The sequence below is a fragment of the Neomonachus schauinslandi genome, chromosome 1 (assembly GCF_002201575.2).
Source record: "Neomonachus schauinslandi chromosome 1, ASM220157v2, whole genome shotgun sequence".
NCBI lineage: Eukaryota > Metazoa > Chordata > Mammalia > Carnivora > Phocidae > Neomonachus > Neomonachus schauinslandi.
Window position 1 is genome coordinate 2627868 of NC_058403.1, and position 27413 is coordinate 2655280.

The following is a 27413-nucleotide window of genomic DNA, read 5'->3' on the forward strand; positions in this document are numbered from 1 at the left end:
ACCTTGCTTGGCCACAGAACAGAAGGACACCCTGACCCCTGCGGCAACGTGGTTGAAGCTTGGGGACATGATGCTGAGTGAGCTAAGCCGGTCCCAGACCGATTCTGCAAGAGTCCGCTCATAGGAGGTATGCAAAACAGTCACGCTCAGAAACCAAAAGTAGAATGCTGGGTGCCAGGGGCAGGGGAATGATTCACGGGAACACACTGTCAGATTTACAAGATGAACAGAATCCTGGAGACAGACGGACAGTGGGGATGGTGGCACAAGAGTGTGTGAATGGACTTAACACCACGGACCTGTACCCTTGAAAATGGTTAACAGGTAAGTTTTACCACAATAAAAAATAAAAACATTTCAAGTGTCAGCTGTAGAAGTATAGTAAAACCACATGGGAAGATAGTTGTAGTAGATCGTTGCCCAGAGAAAGTAGCTTCCCCAAACTGTGTAAACATGACCTGATTTGTATGAGGCATACATACGTAAAATGGCCTATTAAAAAACCCCACAACTTTGACTCCCGCTCATCTGTCCGTGTTTGCTGCTCCTGCCCGTCTTCGAAGGCTCAGCCCAGGTCCTGGCCTCGTGGGAGCCTTCGGCTGCGGCCCTAGCCCACAGTGTGCTCGTGTTCCTTTGGTTTCCGTTTTACTTGGAGACAATTTAACATTTTCATGTTCTTTTGTTTCACAAATGCCAGTTATCTCCAACTAGACCTAAGGGGTTTTTTTGGTAAGAACCAGATCTTCGTTTTCTTTGGAATTCCTGTGATCATAATCCTGCCTCTCCCAGTGCCCCTCAGCTGTGGCCTTGGGCCCATGAGCCATGGAAGCAGCCCTGCACAGCCCAGCATCACTGGGAGCTGGGGTCTGGTTTCCCTCAGGCCATGGCTGCCCTGCCCTCGGGGCTCATCTTGCCTCCATCCAGGGTCTGCATTCCAGTTCTCCGCCAGCCTGAGCCCTAACTGGATCTCAGGCTCTTCTGAATCCATGCCACCTTTTGCCCAGCCTCTGGGGCTCTTTGCCATGGCCTGCAAGCAGTTAGCTACCCACATGTGGCCCAGCATCGTCAGCAGACCCCTCCTGTTCTGCACACTCCTCAGGGTGAGCATACAGCCTAGACTGAGACTGGTGGTGGCCTGATTGGCCCCTGGGCTGGGAAAGTTAGCCCTAGACTTAGTTTCTTTGGGGCTATCACCCTGTTTGCCCGTTATGCTCCTGTCCTCTTCCCCTGGAGCAGGCCTTCTGCACGGGCCACCAGTCAGCGAGGGACCCGGCAGTGCCAGGTGATGGTCTCCATGATGGGAGTGTGAGTGGATCAGGCCGGAGTCTTCCTTGCGGACTTTTCTGGCTAGAGCTGTGAAGAAGGCCACTCTGGGCCACGGAACCACTACTAGGCCCAAGTCTGTGCGGCCCATGGCAGTGTTCCTGGAGGAAGGCCATCTGTGCTGTTCATCACTGAAGCCACGGTAGAGGTGCTGAGATAAGAGACGCCAGCAGGAATCCAGCAGTTGGTCCGCTTCATCCTGTCCTTCCAAGGCCTGGTTCTTTAGCTTTTTCTCAAATTTCAAGGTACTCTGGAAGCATCTGTGAATCACTCGTCTTGTTTTTCTTCAGTTAGTTCAAGCCTTGTTTTCCTTTCGGTCAGGGCCGTGTACCTCCCTCCTCCAGCCCACACCCTGATTCCACTTCATCTTCTTCCGTGACACCTGTCACCTTTGACAGAAAGCAGTTTCCCTCCTCATTCTTGGTGGTGGTTTGCTATCTGTCTTCCACACCAGAATGAAAGCTCTAGAGGGCAGGGATCTTCGTTTGCCTCGCAGATGGAACCCGGCACCTTTAACACATAGGAGGTGCTCAAAAATACGTCCCAACTGAAGGAATGAAAGACCAGTTGGCATGAAGCTGTATATCATCTCAGGGATGAAAAGCCATTGTTTAAAATTTGGTTATATCACAGAGAAGATGGAGGGTTGGGTTGTATGTCTCTGGGTTATGTACACAGAGGGAGGTTGAGAGGTTTGGAGGCTAGGGAAAGTTATTTTCTCTTGCAGTTTGTCTTTAAATGGTGACTTTTCTGGCATAAAAGTAGGTTACTAAAATGTGAAATCTGCTTCATTTTTAGTGGTTTGTTTTAATATAGGCCCCTAATACTAGAATAATTTTCATGATCATTCTTTCCATATGAATTCTGTGTTCGTCTTTAAGAAAAGACATCACTGAATATTCTCCATCAGCTCACTAATGAAGGATCTGGTGCTTAGGGTTATTGCTCTTTTATCAGACTATGAAACCTCAGCGGATGAGATTGTTCACCTGATTTGCAGGCCTCCCAGCTGTGAACACTCTCTTGATGACATTAGTTATGTAGCCTCTTGGAAGCCATTTATATTCAGAAGTCAAAAGAAACCCTTTAGAAGGTAAAAACTGGGGAGTTAGTGTTTACCAAATATTTGTTGGGTTATATTTCTTGGACACAAGTATAACATTGTAAGTGCTACAATTGTGGAGGAAAAGTTTGTGTCCCAAGGTCGTATGGTTCCAGTAGAGAGAGGTCCTGGCTGGACCAGCAGATACTGGGCCAGAGCGCCCTCTAGTCTTGCAGGCCTCACACCCCCAGCCAGAGTGTCCCAGCAGGCCACAGAGACCTATGTAGAGTAGAGCCATTGTCAGGGCACCAGAGGCCATTGTGACTTCAACCCAGGAACAGCCCAGAAGGCAGGGACCCCCCACCCCCCTGCCCCTGCCAGTTTAATCTGGGAAGGTGCCCCTTAGAGCTCTGCTCACATTGCTGCGGGGTCCAGGGCTCTTCAAAGTCCTCTCTCATGCTGGGTCAGGTCCTAGCACTCTGAGATTACTGTCCCTTTCGTGCATGCCATAAAACTGGGCACTGGGCGGGTCACAGTGTAACACAGTTCCCGGCCTGGTGCAGCTGGGATTCAGAACCACATCACCTTTCTTCTGTCATGTATTTGGTTGTGTCTACGTATCCAGGACTCTGTGGACAGCTTATCCAGCCCCTTTGTCTTCTTCCTTGTATCTAATTATTCAGGGCTTTAGTCTCCCTTTTATGGATCCTGTGACACAGAGAAAGAGATCCTAAACTCCAGTAAGGGCTTTTGTGGAAGAAAACAAAGAAAGAAAGAAATCACCCACCTCCCCCTGTGCCCTGACAGTCACGCTTGGGTCTCTATTCCTAAAGGTTGTAATTTAGTTGATTGGGAATGGGGCACAGGCTATCTGGGTGTTCACACCTGCCCAGTTCCCTTTAATGTGTGAGGCAAGTTGGAGGGTTAGTGTGCTGAGGCAGTCGTACAATCCTGTCATCGTGTGAGTGATTGGTTTCAGCTTCAGGCCTTCAGCTGGTCTGTGCATGGCACCCATCTGTCCACAGTCACTGGTCCACAGGTGGATGCAGGAGTGAAGTAGGCCCATCCAGACCCCAAGGATGGTGGAGAGGTTTCTCCCTCACTGGATAGGAACAAGGACGCACATTGTAGCTCACTGTGAGGGAGGAGGGCAGCCTATAGGTGATTCTCTGGAGGGCAGGATGGAGAGAAGAACCAATCCAGGCCTTTGATGATGTAACCGAGCCACTGAATCCAGCCCAGCTTCTGCACTTGACAAGAGATGAAGGATTCTTACTGCTCAAGCCAGTTTGAGCTGCAGTCTTATACTTCCGGCTGAACTATTCTGACGCACTGTTCTGTAGTAAATCCAGTAAAATTTCCTAAATCGGGCCCAAGTTTCTCCATATGCAGAGTGAAGGCATATACAGAAGGTGCACTAGTTGGAGGTAACATCTACATTTGCTTGAAAACACACCCTGCCAGCACCATCTTACCTGCTTTTCTGTTCTTGACAAAGTGTGCAGTATGGAATCAAATAGAGAAGTCCACAGAGCCTCTGCATGTGCGAAGTGGAGGTGGAAGGAAGAGGTGCAAATCCTACTTGTTAGTTGGGTCTTGAGCCAAGTTTGGTGAGCAGCCTGTGCTCCCGGTCTCCATCTGTAGAACAGTGACGTTGGCACGAGCTTCAGAGCGCCTACGAGAGCTCAGCCCTCGGACCTCGAGTGGCCAGCGCAGGACCTGGGTGGGGAGGCAGAGCCACACGGAGTCACCAGCATTTGTCCATTTTTGACCTATAATAATGGTAGCTGTTATGGTCTCAAGAGTGAGTGAAAGTTGGGAATGAGGATGTCATCAGGATAATTAAAAGCATTATTTTGGCTTCAAATAACGTTCAGTGAAGTTTCTTTTTAAGCCGAGTTAGCTGTGTTTAACTTCATTTCGCACGACAGTAAACATCAGCCAAAAAAGTAACTTACGTGTTTAATTTTCAAGACTATGCACAGAGTGCTTAACTCTTAGGAACATAGATCATAATTATGTCATTCTTTAAGAAGTTTAGCATCACTAGGGCAAGGCTGTCATCTGTGAGGTTGGGTAGTGGAGGGTTGCCTTCTATAGGATTTTTTTTTTTTTTAAGATTTTATTTATTTGTCAGGGGGAGAGGGAACACAAGCAGAGGGAGAGGAAGAGGGAGAAGCAGACTCCCCACGGAGCAGGGAGCCGATGCGGGGCTCGATCCCAGGACCCTGGGATCATGACCTGAGCCAAAGGCAGACGCTTCACCGACTGAGCCACTTGGGCACCCGCCTTCTGTATGATATTGTAAAATATGTGTGACTGGCTTAATATTTAATCCCTGGTAACCCACGTCATGTTTGTGTTGTGAACAGCAAGGGAAGCCGATACGAATACAAGACCTTACCTGAGCGCTTGCTGCATGGCAGCCACTGACTTAGGCCCATACTCCCCACATCTGCGTAGTCTCTCCAGCAGATCTGTTTTACACAGAAAGACACTAGGGCTCGTGGAGGCGTGGACGCTCTCCAGGGCCCCACAACCAGGGAGTGAGGTGCTTTAGCAGAGCTGATTCAGATGCATGGTTGTGGGCAGGGTGAATGCTGTGGACAGTCACGAAGGCACAAAGCAAGTGGCAAACCCTCAACTTCTTGTCCACGTAGAAATGTAAGTCACTGAGCTCTGGGCCCAGGAGGACAGTGGCCCACATCCGATGTTGCTATCCTTACATGAAATTGGACATGGGAATCTGGAAGTGACTTTTGAGTTATGATGTAAATCCCCCTAGGACCTGCCACTGGCTTTCAGCCTGCCCTAATTTTGGCTGCTCTTTCAACTGTGGAGAGGAGAAAATATGCCTTTAGGGATTTTCCTCCACAGCAGGATCCTAACAGTCCATTCAGCGGAGGTGCGCTTCTCACTTATTTGGCGGGGTCACTTGACAGCAGTGTTTCATTTTCTTTTGGCCCGAAGAGATTTTCCCCATGGTAGAACTGCGGTGATACGTGTGGAAGCACTGGCAAGTGCCCGTTGTGTTTACCACCGTCATTGGGGAAGCGTCGGGCCTTCTGGAGCCCGCACTGCAGTTGTCCTGTAGCAGTCGGGTGGTGGCCGTTCCTCCCATCTTGCCGCTGGAGACCTGCAGCATTTTCTCCAGTTCCTGAAAGAGTCTAGAGCCCAAAGGAAGGGTGTGGTTCTCATGGCAGGCTTAGGACTTCTCCATGGAAATGCGCAGGCTTTGAACTCAGTTGGGAAGGGCTGGAGCCACAGCCCCGAGGAGGGTGAGGTGGGCACGCGTGCGGACGAGGCGTTGCGGGTCCGTGTGCTATGACCTCTGTCTGTGGCTGACTGCCTGTGACCAGGGTTGTGTTATAAATACAGGGTAGCATTTGAAAAATACCAAATCCTAGAGGTCCAGACAGTTGGAGTTCCGATTATTAAATCAGAAGCAAATACGAACAGTCTGTTTTAAAAGCATAGTGGGAACTCCGTTAGAAGCAAGGAAGGGGAAGGAAGGCCTCATGTGCTCCTGCATTTCTGCTCCCCTCCAGTGCACCATGGGCCCTTCAGGCCCAGGAGCAGAGGGAGTAGAGAGGCCTGCCAGAGCTCTGTGTGTCTGCCCGCTGGTCTGGCCGGCCCTCCTCAGCACCCCTAAGCAGGAGAGGAGAGGCAGCGGCTCTGATTCGGCCACATTCCAGCAGTCCCAAGGGTGAGGCGAGGCAGTGGGGACTGAGCTCTGTTCGGCGGATTGCTGGCTTCGTCCTCAATTCTTGTAACTGTGGGATCCTCGAGGGATGGGTGTGTGTATGTTGGGGTGCAGGAGGATTAAGAACCATTGCTCTCAAGGTAAAGACCCAACCTGCAGATCTATTGGGTATCTTCAGAGCAGTCAGCTAGGGTGTGCCAGCTGATGGATAGGATGCTAGATTGGTTTCTGCCAGATCTCCATGCTGAATAGATTGATGGCTTGAAAGGGCATGGCAAAGTGACTGCAATGTTTTCCAGGGGAAGGCTTGGTGATGGCAGTCTGCTAAGAAACCTGCCCGGCCCATGGTCTGGGCTTCCTCCCTCTTTGAGGGCCCAGGAATGCTCTGGATAATGAAAGGCTGCCTTGGGGTGTACTTAGTCACAGAAACTGAGGTTTGTAGGACAAGGGTGCTAATGGAATCCTTGATCTCAGGGCAGTCACTGCTAGTGACTAGGACCCTTTTGTCCCCATCCAGAACACCTTCCTCATTTCTGACTCTTTAGCAAACCAAACAACCCATTGCAGAGTTGCCTCGAAAGCATGGGAACCAGAGCCAAGGGAAGGATGTGCAGAGTGTGTAGGCAGATGACCTGAGAAGCCTGGGGGGTCTCCTTTGTCCCTCAGCATGGCGCTTGGTTCCAGTGGTAGGCCTGTATCCTGTGCCTTCTAAGCATGCTCTTCGGCACTGCCTCTCTGTGACCTCTTGCCCTGCACGAGCCCAGACAGCCCACCAGTCACACAGTCTGCCTCACCCGGGAGGTCATGCCGTCTGCCCTGTCCCTGCTTCACACACAGCCGTGACCTGTGGTTTGAAGCCCATCGTGTCCGATCGGCATCTCTCAGATGAATGAAGGAAATTGGTCTGGCCTCTGGAGACTGCAGCAAGTTTTCCAACCTTCTAGCCACGTATTTTCAATTAAGTTCCTAATTTATACATTTGAAGGACATGGGTTTACCTCCTTTCGCCCTGAAAAGCCAACCTGGTGTCCCCTGCTCTGCACATTGCACAGCCAGTTTGTGGTGTGCTTGAGTGTGCAGGAGCCCAGAACATGTGGAGTGGGCTGTGGTCGCCCGCCCATCTGTCATGTGGAACAGCGGCTTTCAGAAAATGATTTTTCTAGGACCACTGTGCCAGCAAGTGGGGGAGCCAGGATCAAAAACATGCAGGGGTGTGGCCGGTGACTTCTGGAGAAAATGCTCACTCTTACATTCACTCTCTGTGGATTCATTTCATTTTTTCCCCTGCACATCAGTGAGCTCACGAGTAACCAGGCACACTGCTGGTGTCCTGGAGTGGGTGGGGAAGGCTGGGCTTCAGAGTTGCTCTAGTGAGGGGCGGCTGGGCCAGGGCGTCATATGAGTTTGAGAGAGGAGAAGCAAGACAGACTGAGGGGCTGAAGGGCTAGGGATGGAAGGAGTGAGGTCTGTAGTAGTAGAAGATAGGAGAGGAGCGAACTAGCTGAGGGGAGAGGCAGCCAACCAAGCAGAGGAGTGTCTGTGAATGCATTTAAAGCAGAGGAGTGGCAAGAATTTCACTGGGTGTGAGAGATCTTGTGAGTCTTCTAGGGTCTGCATTTGTATCAGGTGACCTCTTGAGGATCCCTGGATTGTTTGCAATGACGAATATGTTTATGCATCTTTATGTTTTGAATATATGTGAATTTATTATGAAATATGAAATTATTATCCATGACTAATATTGTATGCAACATAATGTAGTATATAAAGTATTTCTGACTTCTGGGTCCTGTGACACCATCCATTTATTTGTTTGTGACACCACCTTACTCTTTGATATGTTGTATGGCACATGTTCTAATTTAGATTGGCTTATTTAATTTCCAAATATTTGAAGATTTTCCATATTTTTTAAATTATTTTTTTTAAGTAGGCTCCATGCCCAGTGTGGAGCCCAATGCAGGGCTTGAACTCACGACCCTGAGATTAAGACCCCAACTGGAGCTGAACCACCACAAGTCCCTATTTTATTTGAATTCTAATTTATTTCCACTGTGGTCAGAGAACATACTATGTATGATTCCAATCCTTCTAAATTTATTGAGACTGTTTTATAGCCCCAAATATAGTCTATCTTGTAAATGCTTCACATGCACTTGAAAAAAATGTGTGTTCTTCTGTTATTGGGTGGCATTTTGTATAGCTGTCATTGCTTTGAAGGTGGTTGATGCTGCTGCTGAGGTCTTCTCTATCCTTCCTGGTTTTCTGTCTACTTATCCTATCAGTTATCAGGAGAGGGATGTCAAAATCTGTGACCATCTCTGTGGATTTCGTTTTCCTTTCACTTCTCTCAGTTTTCACTTCATGTGTTTTGCAGCTCTGTTAGTAGGCGCATACATGTTTAAGGCTGTTATGTCTGCTTAAGGAATCGATCATTACACGGTATCCTTCCTTATCGCTGGTCATGATCCCTCCTCTGAATTCCACTTTGTTGAGGTCAGTACAGCCACTGCAGCTTTCTTCTCATTAGTATTAACGTATCTATTTATATGTATGTATATACAAAATACACGTGTAAAAGTACATAATATATATTAAATGTATATATACATCAAAAACATATTTCCATTATTGGAAATGGAACAAAAACCCTGCCTTTATATTTAATGTGACTTCCTTGTGTTGACCTTAAAAATAAAACTGCCAGTTAACTTACCAGCAAGAACGGGTTTATCTGGGAATGACAGAATTGCAGCCCACAAGCAGCTAGCTAAGGCAACACCGTAGACAAGTCAGGAGAGCAGAGTAGAGGAGGCTCTTTATTATAGAGGATGGGAGGGGGTTGGGGCTCGGGCTGTTGTAAACAGAAAGCACAGCAGCCAGTAGGAGCTCTGGTTCCATTCCTTGCCCGGCGCTTCCTTACACGCTCTATCCTCTGTGCTCAGTAAAAACTCTGGGATGGCTGCGTGCTCTTGGTTACTGACAAGAGAATGCGACTACCTTACTTGGCACAGCCTGGCAGTTTGGGAGTACCACATCTGGTGTTCATATCCTGGCCTTCTGACTACAAACCCTCTGCCTGAGCTTGTGTGTTTTCTCCTGGGCCATGCTGAATCTATAAACTCCACCAACATGGAATGTGAAATGTAGAAATTATGTGTTGCCTTCATTTAATAGACACTATGCCATTCTGAGAATTCTGTGTTTGCCAGGGGTATTTCTGTTATGCTTATTGACATCTGCTTATTTTAATGTATTTTGACATGTGTTGAAGTGGGACTAATTCGGTTGTGGCTCAGGCTCTGCCTGTGTATTAGAGCTGATCCATCTGCCATGCAAGAGTATTTTAGAAAAGGAGCAAATTCCTACTTGGGCTAAGTAACACCTTTCCCACTTCCCTCTGTGTGTGATCTGTTGTCTAAAGTGTCATGTTGAAAAGTTGAGGAGTGATTTTGGAAAGAGGGAAGTGAGGAATCTGTTGCTGGAGTGTAATTCAGAAACAGATGAGCTAATGGAAGAAGCCAAGATGTTCACATCCATTATGAGGGCATTTTAATTCATAAAGGTTGAAGTTATAATATCTCTGGATTTTTAAAGAAAAACTTAGAAGGAAATAAAGTAGCCTACTACATAAAGTTCTCCTAATCCACCTCAGAGTCATCTAATGGTTGATGCATTAGGTTCCCAGACCTTCAAAATCCACTTGTCTAGTGGGAGCCTCTCCAGATGCCCCATCCCCACATCTGATCATTCCTTCTTGAGTGTCCCGTGGTAAATATTACAAATGGAGTTATCTTTGCACTTTCTGATCTCATGCTTATGAGCGGGCTGGAACTATTTTAATTTAAGAAAAGATCTCTAGGTAAGAGAGACTAGAGGTTGTATTTCTTCGTCTCCCATAAAGTATGTGTTGAGCTTGGCATCCCATCTGTAGTCCCTGCTGCTGAACTGGGGGTTTACCTGCCCCCATGGCAGCGGGTGCCCCGGGCTGGGCGCCCTGCAGCTTGCAGCCCTTGGGCAGCTCACTTGCTACAGGTATTCATTGAGCTCTGAGCCGTCTGAGGAACTGCAGGTTCAGAAGTGAACAAGGCGGAATTCTTCCCCATGGAACTTATATTCAGGTGGAGAGACTCCACGACAAACAGAATGGCGTATGTCATTTGATGCGGATAAGGGCGGGGCAGCACGAGGGGCTAGCGGGTGATGGGGCGGGGCTGCTCTCCAGGTATTTGAGCGAGGCCTGCATGAACTGCGGGGCTAGCCACGCAGAGGTCTGAGGGCGGAGCCTCACAGCCAAGGAAGGGCAGTGAGAAGGCCCTGTGGCAGCCACGGGCGAGGAGAACGTGGGAGTGGGAAAGGCTGGCGAGGGTCGGGGAGCATCGGGAGAGCCAGAAGGAGCTTGAGAAACGCCTGTCAGACCAGGGCCTGCCCCTGCTCAGAGCACTGCCCAGGGTCTTAACAGCTGTCTCCAGGCCTTGGCAGTTTCCGTGCAGGAGGAAGAGAAGGAGGGAGCACAGAGAAGCGAGACGGGGTGGGAAGAAAACCAGGAGGATGTGGTGTCCGTGAGGCCCAGGGAAGGCACCGTTGCCCGAGCCAGCAAGCCATGGCAGCTGGTAGGCTGGGGAGGCAAGGGACTCAGCTGTGTGGGTGTTGGGTGCGTCAGGGGGCTGAAGCCCAGCCGCTCGGTCCCTGCCCTTGGTCAGTGGTGCATGGACAAAGCTCAGATAAGCTGCCAGTTCGGTGCGGCATGACCATTTAAATATACACTCAGCGTTGGATACCTCCCCAGGACGTGGGGTCGGAATCTAAGGCAGCGACACTGATGTTTGCGTAGGGCTCGCAGATGGGCTCTGAGGGCGGTTCCGGGAGAGGCTCCAGTGACGTTCTGGGCAGCGGCGGTGTCGTTGGAATGAGGATGCAGTCTTCACCCCTGACTGCTTTGGTGGCAGGTCCGGAACTCTGATGGAAGGGTTCCTCTCACCACTGGAAGTGCCCGGGAGACCCCAGCCTGGCTGTTTCTGTTTCCTACATCGGCCGCCTGGTGGGACCCTGCAGGCTGAAGAGCTCTTTCCTGGAGCAGGGGCACGGGCAGCTGCCGACCCCCACCCTCTTCCGCCAGAGCAAACTGTTGATGGGGAGACCAGTTTGCTTCTGTTTGCTTTTGTTTCATCTAGTAGATCTTGATTTTTGTGGGGAGAAGTTAAAAATAAAATCATATCTTAATGGTTCTTGTCATTTAACAGGGTTCTGTGGTCAAACCTTTTGTAGTCACCTTGAAATTCATGGGTTTTATCATTCTCTGTCTCCTTTAGTCCAGACAGGTTGAAGCGTGCTCACCTTCCCTTTCCCGTGCTGGCATGTCAAGATTATCACTGCATTCCCCAGGCATGTTGCTTTTTTGGGTTGGTTTCATCTTCCATCAGCTCTTTGAGAGAAGATAGGGCAAGGTGTTGGGCTCTCGGGAGCTCATCCCCTAGAGGACCCCAGTGGCAGAAGAGCTCTGCTGCTGGCCGAGGGGCTATTCACAGAAGGTTGGCAGGACGCTTGGCCAGGGTTAGACGCTTCCCGTGAAAGTATTTGCTCGCTGTTTTTGTATCAAAGTGCTAAATTTACTCAGACTGTTATTTTAATATGAGGACTCATATGGCAATATTAAACATTATGAATTTGATCTGTCTTAATGCTTAAGGCTCAATTAATTGTCTCCTGGTTAGAGAATTAGAGAATCAGGTTTGGTTGATTTGTGAAGATGGATTTTGGTTTTATTTTAATGGGATTTTTTTGAATGAATTTTTCCTCCACCACAGAGAAGTAATTTTAGAGAAATCTTTTGTGGTGTTTCAGGAGTAACATGCACTTACATTTATATGTAAGGGCACGTGGGTGCCTCCATAATCTGAAATAGTCAGATGTCATTGTTGGGCCCTTCAGATATCTGGGAAAGTGTGTTCTCACCAGAGGGACCAGCGGTGCAAGAGCCCCGGGCCGTGGTGTCCTGCTTTGTTGGAAGGACACCAAAGGCCTGCATGGCAAGAACGGGTCGCTGGTGGAGAGAGTGGGGTGAGGTTTGTTCCGTGTGGTGTGGAAATGGCTATTTATGGGATGCCAACTACGTGCCAAGCATTTCGGTAGACACTTATGTCTCCTCATTTGGTCTTTATGGTAACGATGTGGATGATTTAAACCTTCAGTTTACAGCTGAGAACACAAACGCCTAGCAAGCCTTTGTTTCAATAATTTCGCTGAGATGTTGGTGGTGAGTGACTCTAAATGACATGTGTCGCCTCCGTATGCTGCTGCTGCCCTCTATCATGGAGGTAGCTCCCAGTTCACCTCAGATTTTAGTTTATGCATTTAACGTACGGATTTTTAAAGACAAGGGTGATCACCAGGTAAGTAAAGAGAGAGAGATGTGTCTGTTTTAATTTCAAGCATGACTGAGAACAGAAGGACCCTCTGAACATATATGTGAGCATGCATTGGGGCGTGTGTGCACGAGTGTGCGTGGGAGCGTGTGTGGGAGTGTGTGTGTGAGCGTGTGTGTGCGAGCGCATGTGTGTGACCGCATGTGTGCGTGAGTGTGTGTGAGCGTGTGTGAGCATGTGCGAGTGTGTGTGAGCGTGTGTGCGTGTGAGCGTGTGTGTGTGTGTGTGTGTGCATGTGTGTGTGCGAGCTGTGCTTTAAGGAGCCGGTTCAGCCGTCAGGAAATCCACCGGGCTGGGTCTGGTGAGTTTTCTTTGTGTCCGTGGGAATGCCTGTGTTTGAGAAGTATGGCACTGGGCATCCGTGCCTGTGACAAGATCGGATACAGAGTGTGTGGAGGTCTCAGTGACCTGTCCTTGTCCTCTGGTCCTTAATTAGCTACAGCTTAATTCCCAGAGTACTGTTTCGCCATGTCCTTCCTTCCCCTGCCCAGTAGGACACCTGTCACCATCTGGAGAACTAGGGTGCAGGGGACCCAGTTTGGGACCCATAGAGCTAACTTGATGATGGGGCAGGTTTGGAGAATGGGAAGGGATAGCGAGGGGGAAGGTGGGCAAAGGGAGTTCTTAGACCTTCCTTCCTGTCGGAAGGACAGTGTGCCTGTCAGGGGCTTCTTTCTAAGGAACTTGGGTCAGCACATACCAGCTTCAGGGTAGAACATTTCAGTTCTGCTTGTATTCAAAGAAATGCAATTTAAAAATTCCTTATCATCTTATTGAAATATGGTTACATCCTGACCTTCCGGTTTGGATTTTCCCCCAAATCCCTGCAGATATTAATAGGGAAGTTGCCTGCCGCCAAGTCTGTGGCCAGCAGTCAGTCTTCTGTCTCGGTGACCGGCCCAGCATGGGCAGTGTGCACAGGGTCGGCACACCTTGCAGAGCTGGTTGTGGGTGTGATGCGTTACTCAAACCTGACTACAGGCACAGCTCCTTCCAGATGCTGCTGCTGGGGACAGATGTGACTGTGTGAGCTGCGTGCCTATCAGAGGTGTTTGTGACAGACACCAGTGGCGTGAGAGCTCAGAGCTGTGGAGGATGTCACCCAGGGAAGTCGCACTGCTCATGGCTCTCCTTGCATACTTCTCTCTCACATATCCTCCTCACTCCCAAATGTAAAAACATTTACAAAGAAATCTGTGTACTGTTTAGGAGGAAACAGGGTACGGTACCGTGATTTCCTGTCCATCTAAGTGCTCAGTAGGACTTTATGAGAAGCAAACATCCCCAGAATGTCAGGAGGGGACTAACTTGATACAAATGTAGGAAAAAAACTAAGCAGAATATTATTTCATTTGTTTTGAGTTGCCTGAGCTTTAATAATGAAATAGTGCTTAGAAAAATAGTGAGGTCTACATAAATGATTTTCAAGGAGAGGCAAACTAATCTGTGTTGATAGGAATCAGAACATCAGTTGTGTAAGGGTAGGGATTGACTGGAAGGGAAGGGGTATGAGGGAACTTTGTGTTGATGGAAATGTTCTGTATCCCATTAGGACTGTGGTTTATATGGGTATATACGTTTGTCAAAACTTCTTGAATTGTACATGTAAGATTTGTGCAATTGATGTAAAATTTAACTTCATTTTGACAAGACCATCCAAGAAAAATGTTTTTATTCACATAATTTTACACTCTGTGTAATAATTAAGAAGCAGAGTTTATTGTATGTATCCTTGTTTTTATTCTTTTCATTCTTTATTTTTTCTTGGTGTTCCAAGATTATTTCTTTTATCACTTTTTTCCTGTTTAGAGAATGTGCTTTAGCAGTTTTCTCTTTAGTTTATTCTTTCGGACTTAGAGAAAAGTTGCAGAAGTTGTACATATGAGACTGTACAAAGAAAGAAAAAAATACTGAAAGCCGTGTGAGAAAAAGGTCACTGAGACATCCACACACCCATGTGATGAGAAAATAATTTGGTGATACTCACCCTGCTTCCCCTAATGTTAACACCTTCTGTAACCATAGACTAGTTATTGAGACAGGAAATCCACATTGGTACACTATTAGAACCTCATCTTTAGCTCTCGTTAGAATTTTGCCAATTTTCCTACCAATCTTCTTTTTCTAAAAACAGATGTAACTCATAAACAATGAAATTCAACTATTTATAGTGTATAATTCAGTCATTTTTAGTATGTTCACAGAGTTGTGCAAGCATGACCACCATCTATCTAATTTTAGAATATTTTCATCACTACTAGTAGAAATCACCATGCCCATTAGCAGTCACTCCCCATTCTCTTCACCCAGCCCCTGGAAACTGCTAATCTGCTTTCTATATCTATGGATTTACTTTAATCTGGGCCATTCATAAAATTGGAATTGTATACTTTGTAGGTTCTTTCATTTAGCATGTTTTCACGGATCATCTGTGTTGTAATGTGTATCAATACTTCATTCCTTCTCATTGCCAAATGTTCCATTGTGTAAATATACCACATTTTGTTTATCCATTTGTCACTTAATGGACATTTGGGTTATTTCCACTTTGGGGCTGTGTTATGAATGGTCAAATTAACACTTATTAAGTGGAGCAAAGGTTGCTGGATGGTGGGCTGCAGTTCAACAATAGACCACAAGAAGAATTGAAAAAGAGGTCCTGGAGGACACCTTGAGGGGCCACACAGGGAGGTGAACACAGAGTGCAGACAGAGGGAGGCAGGATGTGGGCCAGGTGCCTTTATCGGGTCTGTGGGTGGAATACTCTGGGGTTCCCGGGCTAGGGCTGGACTGGTCAGTTCAAACCAGAAGAGTGGGGCTCAGGTAAGCCCCACGGGGCACTCATCTAAGAGACACATAAGGGGAAGATGCTGGGAGGTGGGGCGGGGGGCTTTTCATCAGGGCTATGGGAGAAGTCCTACCAGGGACTTACGTTTGCTTATGACTCGGTTGGCTGTTTTCTAGGGCACACACGTGCTTGAGAGGCTACCATTGGTTTCAGGTCCCTTCAGGCCATTTGACCAAACGAAATGGATGGTGAGGCAGCAATCTTAGGGAGTAGCTGAGCTACACTCTCAATAGGTTGTTATTGAACAGTGCTGCAGCAAATGTTCCTGTACAAATTTTTGTGTGGGGTAGCCTTGCTGTTAGAGTAGTCTGCTGGTGACAGATTTTCTTAATTTTCTTTCATCTGAGGATGTCTGGAGTTCCTCTTCATTTCTGAAGGACATTTTCACTGGGTATAGGATTCTGGGTTGATGATTCTTTTCTTTCACATGTGGAAAGTGTCGTGTCACTTTGTTCTGGCCTCTGTGGGTTCTGGTGAGAGATCCAGTATCACTGGATTGTTTTTCCTCCCATGGGCAACGTGTCATTTCTCTCTTGCAGCTTTCAAGATTTATTTTCTTTGTTTTTGGCTTTCAGAAGTTTGGCTATGATGTGTCTTGGCATAGATTTCTTGAGGTGTATCCCAATTTGAGTTTGCTCAGCTTTTTGGATCTGTAGGTTTGTGTTCTGCCAAATAGGGTAAAATCTCAGCCATTGTTTCTTAAGAGTATTTTCCAGCCTTGCAATGATACATATGTTAGAGCTCTTCTTTACAGTCCCGTTGGACCCAGGGGCTTTGTTTATTTTTTCTGTCTTTTTTCTCTCTGTTATTCAGATTGGGTAATTTCTGTGGTCCTATCTTCCAGTTCACTGATCTTTCCTCTGTCCCTTCCATTCTTTCTCTATCAAGTTTTTAATTTCGGTCATTGTATTTTTCAGTTCTAATGTTTCCCCTTTGTTCTTTGTATCTTTGATTTCTTTGCTGAGGCTTTTTTTTTTTTTTTTTTTTCATTTGCTTCCAGCAGGTTGCAGTTGCTCATTGAATAACTTTTATATTGGCTGCTTAAGAACTCTCATCAGATAATCTTCATATTTACGTTGTTTTTGTGTTGGAGTCAGGTGAATGCCTTTTCTCACTCTGTTTGATTCACTCATCTCCCAACCCATAATTGAGCCATCTATAGGAATGTTCTCTGTCTCAAGTAATAAGTTTTTCATGACTGTTTTAAAAGATAAATTGAGTAGTTATAGCTCAGAATTTGCTAATCTGTGGCCCGAACAGACCTAAGTTCTGTGTTATTTTCCTCCTGTACAGTTTTGGTAAATAAGCTGATTACCTTTCTCTTAGTCTGTATTCCCTACCAAGCTGATTCTCTTCTTCCATGTGTGTTGACCTTCCTGATACTGTCTGTGTATCCCATGTCGTCTTCTCTCTTGGTATACTTCCTTGTTTAGGTGGAGCAAGTCCTGTCATGTCTCCAGAGAATGGGTGTGTGGGAGACAGAACTTTTGAGATATTATGTGTTTGGATTGTCTTTATTTTACCCTCACCTATAATAGTCATAGTTTGGCTGGGTATAGAATCCTAGGTTAGAATTATTTTTTATTTCTGAATTTTGAAGACATTATTACTTTATCTTCTAATGTCCAATGTTGAGCAGTTTTGATTCCTAACTCTTTGTATGTGATCTGTTTTTCCCTCTAGAAGCTTATAGAATCTTCTCTTTGTTTCATATTTTGAGCTGAAATTTTATGCTGATATGTCTGGTGTATTACATATATATTTTATTAATTTTGGTGGAAACTGAAAGGGTCCCTTTCAGTTTGGAAACTTACGTCTTTTAGTTCTAGTAATCTTTTTTCAATTATTTTGAATTATTGAATCATTATCGAGTGATTTCCTTTCTCTGTTGACTCAGTTTTTTCTTTTTGGACTGTTATTTGGATGTTGAGCCTCCTATTCTAGTCCTCTTTTTCTTCTATTCTCCATCTCTTTGTTTTTTTTTTAGCACCACTTTTGAGAGATTTCCTCAACTTTACTTTCCGTCCTTCCTATTGAGGTCTTCATCTCTACTATCATACATTTAATTTCTAACTGCCTTTTTTTTTTTTGGAATTAAAAAATATAACATCTCATTCTTGCTTAATGGATGATATAACTTCTTTCTATCTCTTTGAGGAAGGTATTAATATTTTTTAAAAATTTTCTTCTCATTGCACACTCTTTTCTTTTCCCTCCTTTTGTTTCTGTTGAAAATGATGGCCATCTTTTTCTCACGGGTCTGGTGATGGGCATTGTCTTCTCATGTTTAAGGGTGAGATTTATAATACAACACCCATTCATGATAGAAACCCTCAACAAAGTAGGTCTAGAGGGAACATACCTTAACGTAATAAAGGCCATATATGAAAAACCCACAGTGAACATCATATCATATTCAGTGGGGAAAAACTGAGAGCTTTTCCCCTGAGGTCAAGGTCAAGACAAGGATGTCTACTTCCATCACTTTTATTTAACACACTATGAAGTCCTACCCACAGCAATCAGACAACAAAAGGAAATAAAAGTCATGCAAATTGGTAAGGAAGATTAGGAAAACTTTCACTATTTGCAGACGACATGATACTCTGTATAGAAAACCCTGAAGACTCTACCAAAAAACTACTAGAACTGATAAATGAATTCAGTAAAGTCACAGGATACAAAAATCAACAAGAGGAATATGTTGCATTTCTATACACTAATAATGAAGCAGCAGAAAGTGAAATTAAGAAAACAATCCCATTTACAATTGTACCAAAAATAATAAAATACCTAGGAATAAACTTAACCAAAGAGGTGAAAGATCTGTACTCTGAAAACTATAAAACATTGATGAAAGAAATTGAAGGTGACACAAAGAAATGGAAAGACATTCCATGCTCATGGATCAGAACAGATATTGTTAAAATGCCTATATACCCAAAGCAATCTACAAATTTAATGCAATCCCTATCAGAATACCAATAGCGTTTTTCACAGAACTAGAATGAACAGTCCTAAAATTTGTATGGAACCACGAAAGACCCCGAATAGCCAAAGCAATCCTGAAAAAGAAAAAAAAAATATGGAGGTATCACAATTCCAGACTTTAAGTTATATTACAGAGCTGTAGTTATCAAAATAGTGTGGTACTGGAACAAAAACAGACACATAGACCAACACAACAGAAATAAACCCACAGAAAGCCCAGAAATAAACCCACAATTATATGGTAAATTAATCTTTGACTAAGGAGTAAAGAATATGCAATGGGAAAAAGACAGTTTCTTCAACAAATGGTGTTGGGAAAAGTGAATAGCTACTGGCAAAAGAATGAAACTAGACCACTTTCTTAACACCATACACAAAAATAAATTCAAAATATATTAAAGACCTAAATGTGAGACCTGAAAACATAGAAATCCTAGAGGAGAGCACATGCAGTACTTTCTCTGACATCAGCCATAGCAACATTTTTCTAGATATATCTCCTGAAGCAAGGGAAATAAAAGCAAAAATAAATTATTGGGACTTGATCAAGATAAAAAACTTCTGCACAGCCAAGGAAACAGTCAATAAAACTAAAAGACAACCTACAGAATGGGAGAAGACATTTGCAAATGACATATCCAGTGAAGGTTTAGTATCCAAAATACATAAAGAATTGATACAACTCAACACCCAAAACCCAAGTAATCCAATTTTAAAAATGGCCAGAAGACATGAACAGAGAGTTCTCCAAAGAAGACTTTCAGGGTGCCTGGGTGGCTCAGTTGGTTAAGCGACTGCCTTCGGCTCAGGTCATGATCCTGGAGTCCCGGGATCGAGTCCCATATCGGGCTCCTTGCTCAGCAGGGGGTCTGCTTCTCCCTCTGACCCTCCCCCCTCTCATGTGCTCTCTCTCTCTCATTCTCTCTCTCAAATAAATAAATAAAATCTTTAAAAAAAAAAAAAAAAAAAAAAAAAAAAGAAGACTTTCAAATGGCTAAAAGACACATGAAAAGATGCTTAACATCACTCATTATCAGGGAAATGCAAGTCAAAACCACAATGAGATACCACCTCACACCTGTCAGAATGGCTAAAATCAATAACACAAGAAACAACAGGTGTTTGTGAGGATTTGGAGAAAGGGGAACCCTCGTGCACTGTTGGTGGAAATGCAAACTGGTGCAGCCACTCTGGAAAACAGTATGGAGGTTCCTCAAAAGGTTAAAAATAGAACTACCCTATGATCCAGTAATTGCAGTACTAGATAGCTACCCCCAAAACACAAAAACACTAATTCAAAGGGATACAGGCACCCCTATGTTTATAGCCGCGTTATTTACAATAGCCAAACTATGGAAGCAGCCCAAGTGTCCATTGACTGATGAATGGATAGAGATGCGTGGTGTATGTATATGTGTACATAATTAAATGCATATATAATGCATATGTATGTAATGAAATATTACTGATATGTATAATGAAATATAATGCATTATATATATAATGCCACCAAAAAGAATGAAGTCTTGCCATTTGCAATGAAGTGGATGGAGCTACAGAGGGGAAGTGGGTGGGGGGGGGAATGGGTGAGATAGGTGATGGGATTAAAGAGTACACGTATCGTGATGAACACTGAGTAAAGAAGTGTTGGATCACTATATTGTACACCTGAAACTAACATAACACTGTATGTTACCTACATTAGAAAACACAATGGGAGGGATTTATGCTGATTGGAAGCCCTAGCATGTGGGTGAGGCTTGGGAACTTGACTGTAGTGAGAGCTGGCTCAGCCATTCCCTGGGAACCCACAGGTCAGCACCGTTAGGTGTTTTCTCTTAGGTCGTTCAGATTGGCTGGAGAGGACTCATAACAGACTCATAATAAACTCATAACAGTTTATAGGCAGAGGCCTATAAACTCTGGAAACAGAGTAGGGAAGAGGGAGTGTCTTAGAATTTATGGGTATGTTTTCACATAATTCATGTGTTTTCCAGAGAGAGCCTCCATCTTCAATTGTGCCTAATGTCCCTGCTCCAGAGATTCTTTAGAAAATAAATAACCAGTCCTCCAGGGAAAGAGCAATTGCCTAGGGGCAGGGAATAAGAAAGACGGTCCGGGATGTAATTGTTCCCTTTTTTAAAGGTCAGGCTTATTGAGTTAAAATTTTACATAGAGTGAAATCCACTTACTAGTACTGAGTTCTGTGAGTTGTGACATGCATATACCATGTAATCACTGCCGTAATCAAGACACAGGACAGTTTCATCACCGCAGAATAGTCTCTGTGCCACTTTGTGATCATCCCCTCCTCACCCCCAGGCCTTGGCAACCGCAGATCTCTTTTCTCTTCCTGTAGTTTTGACATTTCCAGAATGGCATATAGAAACAATCATGACGTGTATAGATTTTAAAGTCCAGCTTGTTTCTCAGCATAATTCAAGATTCATCGTGTTTTTGTGTGTATGTATCAGTTGTTAATTTCTTTTATTGCTATTTATGTTTTTACTCTATGGAGATACCATGGTCTCTTTAGATCTGTTTATCAGTTGAAAGATGTTTGGGTTATTTCCAGATTTTGGCAACTATGAGCAAAGACACTGTGAATAAATTATTTGAAAATACATTTAACCAAAGAAGAGACATAAATGGGAAGTAAGCACGTGAAAAGATCTGTCTTTTCCAATATTTTGACAATTTTTATTGGGTTGTTTGTTATTGAGTATTTTTGAGTTTATATTCTGTATTCAGTTGGGTTTTTTAATAAATCTGATACATGTTTTACAAGTATTTTCTCCTGGCCTACTGGTTCATCTTTTCATTTCCTAACTATGTCTTTTGAAGAGCAGATGTCTTTAATTTTGATAGAGCTTATTCATTTTTTTTCTTGTATGGATTGTGCTTTTGGTTTTATATCTAAGGAATTCTTACCAAACTCAAGGTTACAAAGATTTTCTCTTGTTTTCTTCTAGAAGTTCTTGGTGTTTTAGGTTTTACATTAAGTCTATTATTAATTTTAATGTAAGTTTTATATGTGAGGCAAGGTATGGATTCAAGTTCTCTGTTTTTACATATGGGTGTTCAATTTTTCCAGCACCGGTTTTTGAAAAGGCTATTATTTTTAAAATTAATTTTTTTATGGTGCAAAAAGGTGCTTTCATTATAGCACTGGGATGGGACCATAGGCTAAAAGAGTTGCACTGGGGTTGGTGAGGAGTGACTGATTATCTACTTTTAAGTTTGTGGAGGGAGGGGCGGGGTAGAGATAACGTAAGTTTCTAAGGCATTTCTTTCTGTTTGCTGAAAGTAGGGCGTACTGGATCTTGAAGTTCTGGCTGTTTGTCAAGATAAGGCTGTATTTAGTTTTTGATGAAATATCAACATTAAGGCATCCATGAGTTACTTGAGGAATCTTTTTTTTTTTTTTTTTTTTACGATTTATTTATTTTAGAGAGAGGGAGAGTGAGAGCATGTGGGGAGAGGGGCAGAGGGAGAGAATCTTCCAGCAGACTCCCTGCTGAGTGTGGAGCCTGACCCGGGGCTCTTTCTCACCACCCGTGAAATCATGACCTGAGCCGAAACTAAGAGTTGGACACTTAACTGACTGGGCCGCCCAGGCGCCCTGAGGAATCTTTTTTTTTAATTAATTAATTTAAGTAATCTCTATGCCCAGTGTGGGGCTTTAACTCACAACCCCGAGATCAAGATTCCCGCTCTCCACTGACGGATCCAGCCAGGCAACCTGAAAAGGCTATTATTTTTTTCGATTAAAATGCATTTCTAAAAAAAATATAAAATGCATTTATATGTTTGTTGAGATTTTACAAAACTGTGGTCTGTTCCAGTGTTCTCTAATCCTGTTTCATTTATCTCTATGATTGTCCCTTCACTAGTATCACACTGTCTTGATGACTGTAAGTTTTGAAATCAAGTACTCTGAGTCTTTCACTGTTTTTCTAAATTGTTTTGGCTGTCCTAGTTCCTTCACTTTTCCAAATAAATTTGAGAATTAGTTTGTTGATTTCTTTTTTTTTTAAAGATTTTATTTATTTTTTTGACAAAGAGAGACACAGTCAGAGAGGGAACACAAGCAGGGGGAGTGGGAGAGGGAGAAGCAGGCTTCCCGCGGAGCAAGGAGCCCGATGCGGGACTCGATTCCAGGACCCCGGGATCATGACCTGAGCCGAAGGCAGATGCTTAACCGACTGAGCCACTCAGGCGCCCCGTTTGTTGATTTCTACAAACAAGTTTATGGGACTTTGATTGGGATAGCACTGAGTATGTAGATCACTGGGTAGATTGACCTCGTAACAATATTGGGTCTTCTGGTCCATAAGCACGTTATATCTCTCAATTTACTTAGGTTGTCTTTACTTTCTCACATCAGTGTTTTATGGTTTTTAGCATACAAAACGTGCACGTATTTTATAAGATTTATACCTAAATGTTTTATGTTTTTGGTGCTATTGTAAATGATAGTCTTTTTTTTTCTTAATAAAGAATTTATTTAAATAGAAAATATTTAAATATTTTTTCTTTTTTTAAATCTTATTTTATTATGTTATGTTAATCCCCATACATTACATCATTAGTTTTAGATGTAGTGTTCCACGATTCATTGTTTTCGTATAACACCCAGTGCTCCATGCAGTACGTGCCCTCCTTAATACCCATCACCAGGCTAACCCATCCCCCCACCCCCCTCCCCTCTAGAACCTTCAGTTTGTTTCTCAGAGTCCATCGTCTCTCATGGTTCGTCTCCCCCTCTGATTTCCCCCCCTTCATTTTTCCCTTCCTACTATCTTCTTCTTTTTTTTTTTTTTTAAATATATAATGTATTATTTGTTTCAGAGGTACAGATCTGTGATTCATCAGTCTTACACAATTCACATTCTGTTTCCAATGTATCCTTACTGAAATGTGGATAGAATTGATCATTGTATGCTGACCTTGCTCAACTCAATTAGTTTGTGTTGTTCATGGGTTCTGTGTTTTTACTGATTTTCTCTCCTTACTTTTTAAAATCAGTAATGGAAATAACATTAAAGTTTTCAACTCTAATTGTGAATCGATTTGCCTGTAGAATTCTATCATATTTAGCTTTGGTCTTTTGAAGCTCTGTTATTCAGTACATACATAATTGAGACTGTTACGTCTTCTTGCTGTCTTGACCTCTCTATCATTAGGGAGTGTTACTCCGTAGTCCTGGTAACATTTCTTGTTCTGAAGTCTACTTTGTTTAGTAATAATATAGGCTCTGTAGCCCTCTTTTAAGTAGTGTTTGTTTGGCATATTTTAAATATTTGTTTTTACTTTTAACCTTTGTCTTTATCTTGGGTGTCTTGTGGGCATTGCATAGTGAAGTCTTGCTGTTTTATGCATTCTCTGTTTTCTAATCAGTGTGTTTATACTGTTTTCATTTAATGTATATAGAAAGAAATACAAAAATATCTCCAGTTTCTTTTTTCCTCTTTTTTTGTTTGTTGTTGGATTATTTTAATATTCTGTTTTATCGATACTGCTGGCTTCTCATTTACACTTTAAGAACTTTTTTATGATTTGCCCTAGGGTTTACAATACAACCTTAATTAATCTTTAAATAGTACTGCACTGCTTCAGATGTCCTGTGGGAACCCTACAGCAGTGCTTTCCCATCTCCTATTTAGTTCAGATTCCTTTTCTAGTTGTTCTTGTAGCTGGGTCATCTCGGAGCCTGGCTCTGTTGATTACTTTATCACTCCACCGTGGGCCTTTTGTTTCCCTTGCTTTGTTGTAATTTCTGATTGAATGTTAGACATTGTGTGCAGGACAATAGAGCAAACTTTTTCTGTAATGGGCTGGATAGTAAATATCTTTAGGGCCATGTATGGTTTCTGCTGCATATTCTTCTCCCCCCTCTCTCTTTTTTAAAAACTATCCCTTTAAAATATAAAAGTCACTCTTAGCTTACAGCCTATACAGAAATGTTTCCTGGGCTACGTTTGGTCTCTGGGCCGTAGTGTACCAGCCTCTGCAGCAGAGAATGAGGTAGCTGGTGTGCACCTGTGGACATGGCCAAGCCTCTTCTTCTGCCGGGCTGTCAGTGCGGGATGGGATGGGTGTGGGTTTGGTGCTGCTGTGCTTGCCTCCTGTGTACCCACAGGCTTCAAATGCCTCTCTTCTCCTTGTGCTAAGTGAGGGTGAGGGCCAAGCTGCCCGAGAGTCTTCCTCAGTGCCCTGTTCCACCCTTAGATGTTGGCCTTCCCTTTGCGTCTGTGTTCGGGGGGTCTCCTTCCTTCCTTGTGCTCCTTTCCCAGCTGTAGACTGCTCTTATTGGCTGCTGGAAGTTTGCTGGGCTGATGCTGGAGGACAAAGGGAGTTCTTTGGTGTTTTGGTCCAGCTCCTGTCCATCTTTGTCTGGGTGGTGGGGCCTTCCTGGTGATCCTGTCCTCCTCCCTGTGGCAGCCACACTCTGCACCAGGTCTTTGGCAGGCCCGTACTGGGGAAAGTTGCCCCCTCCTCCCCCAAAGTAGGAGGATTCTAATGAGCCAGGCCCAGGATGTCCTGCCCTCCCTCCTGGACAGAGTGCAGCAGTCTTCACTGGGCCCTGGGGGCCCTGGGTCAACAGCAAGAGCCTCTGGGCAGCCTTAGTGTGTGGCAGTTCTCACTGAGGACTTATTTAGTCTGCTCTTGCAATCCTACTCACTTCTTAAAAGGTTTAAGTGTAGTGCTAAGAAAGAGGTACCGATTTTGAGCCTGGTTGGAATTACGACATTCAATCAAGAAGTGGATCGATGGGGGCGCCCGGGTGGCTCAGTTGTTAAGCGTCTGCCTTCGGCCCAGGTCATGATCCCAGGGTCCTGGGATCGAGCCCCACATGAGGCTCCCTGCTCGGCGGGAGGCCTGCTTCTCCCTCTCCCCTACTTGTGTTCCCTCTCTCGCTGTGTTTCTGTCAAATAAAATATTAAAAAAAAAAAAAAAAAAAAAGAAGTGGATCGATGGCGTACTAGAGTTTCCCCTAGGGAAGAGTAAGTAGTAAGGAGAGTTGGATCCCTCCTAGTTTAGAATGTAGCTTTGCGTTGGGCTGTTTGTGTCTAGCTGTGTTTTAGTGGTGCCACCGTGCGTGCAGGGCACCAGGTTCTGTAACTCTGGAGGGGACTCCTCAGGGACATGGCAACACTGTGCATCCTGCAGCCTGTGACTCTGGGGAGCCTGGGGGCCCTGGAGAGCTGCCGTACCCATACGTGTCCTCTGAGGACTGGTGTGCTTGCAGTACAGATGGAGCGCTACTTCTTAAAACAATCCTATGTGGACAGAGTTGGAGCAAACAACATGAAGACCTCATATTTTTAGTTCAGCATCTTAAAATTATCTGATTGTGAGTAATATTTGAAGATGGATGTCACTAAATCAGTGGTCATTGAGTTTTGTTGCGTCACTCTTACGTGCTAAGCTTTTACCTCAAGAAGTGACACTGTTTCTCAGTCAGCTGGTAGTTACTGAACAGTCAGACCTGTCATTCAGAAAGGCCGAGAGCTCTCGAGGGATAGACTTTGCCACTGTTCCTGTAGAGTCTCATTCTAACCAGAAGTGTTCCCTCTCTCCCCCAGACCCAGACGCAGAGGTGTGTCTTCATGCACTGCGACTTGTCCAGTCTGTGGTCCTGGAGCCAGAAGTCTTCTCCAAGTCGGCCTCCGAGTTCCAGAACTCCCTGCCCCTGAAGCGCATCCTGGCCATGGCCAAGAGCCGCAACCCTCACCTGCAGACCGTGGCCCAGGAACTCCTGGAGGACCTCCGCGCCCTGGAGCGTGATGCGTAGGGGCGCTTGGTGTGTCCTTTCCCCTCCCCCAGGCCCCCACTTTGTGTTCCAAAACCATCACTGTGCACCATCTGTTATAGATGGTAGAACGTGAGTGCCTCGAGAGGAACGTGAATGCATATGTATCCACACAACTTTCCCCTGGAAGCGAAAGTACCTGTGGGTGGCTGGTTAGCCTGGCCAAGGGGCAGCCTGAGGAAGACTCCATCCTTCTGGAAAGGCCCATGTCCTGTACCTGGAAGAGGGCCGTCTTCGAGCGGCTTCTGCTGCTCGGGAGACTTTCGAGACCTGTGGGTTCCCCTGCACAAAGGGGATGAAATAACCACCTGCCCCATTGGTCAGCATTTTCCTGAGATACATGTTTTGAAAAACAATTCATTCTCTCTCTAGTAATTATAATTAATACCCTAAAATGCAAGCTTACCTTTAAACCTTTTGGTGAACCTGCTATTTCAGGTGACATTGGACATTTTAGTTCTGGTTTTTTTTGTGCCTGTTTTATTTTTGAATAAAGAAAGCCAGAAGAGTCATTGATGTGCACAACTACTCTTTTCTGAAATGTTATAAACTCGGTATTAGGAAGTCATATATTATAATGCAGATACTTGGTCGGTAGAAAAAACTCTCTTTACGTTGTTCTGGGCACTTGACTATACACTCAGAAGTCCCGCTTTTCTTATAAGAAATACCATGAAAAGGGCCTCCTAGACGAGAGCCCATGCCGTTGGGTGAAGTTCTTCAAATGACGTCTGCCAGTGTGTCCCAGGGTCCCCACAGCACGTAGATCCTTCTCAGCTGTGCCCGGGCCGCTGACAGAGCGCACGGGAGGACACACTTCATTTCTCACAGACACCATGCGCGTGAGAGTGGAAGTTCCATCCAGGTCACCCCATAAAGTCGCATCAGGGAGCGTGTTTGCTCCTTTCTTGCGCTGCTTCCCTTGTAGTGACGCTGCGGGGGCTCAGGCTCTGGGCATCTCTCAGGTGAAGGGAGGTGCTGACGGTCCCTGGCGGTGGCGGCCTCGTGTATGTTTTTAACCCGTGTCTGCTGTGGGACATGTTAGAAGAACTTCATTTTTCTCTGAAGTCGATTTTATAGGCAACGTGAGGTTTATGGCTGAAGCTGAAGCCACGGGCACGGAGGAAGGCGCGGGGCTGAATCTGAGGAGCCGACAGATTGTGGAACACTACCAGCTCATCAGAGCCAGGGAGCTGTTGTTAGAAGAGGCAATTTGCAATTCATGGGTGCAGAAGTCAGTCCATCTGTGGGCTGTGGTTCTGTAG

At 44.8% G+C, this 27413-nt stretch overlaps 1 protein-coding gene across 1 annotated transcript in view; it reads left to right on the top strand.

Annotated features, from left to right (window-relative positions):
* Positions 1–26130, top strand: part of LOC110571080 (heat shock transcription factor 2 binding protein) — a 97028-nt gene extending 70898 nt beyond the window's left edge. The window contains exon 8 of the mRNA XM_044918933.1: positions 25922–26130. Within this exon, the coding sequence (XP_044774868.1) occupies positions 25922–26130 (209 nt within the window). The remainder of the gene's footprint in view (positions 1–25921) is intronic.
* Positions 26131–27413: the final 1283 nt, after the last annotated feature.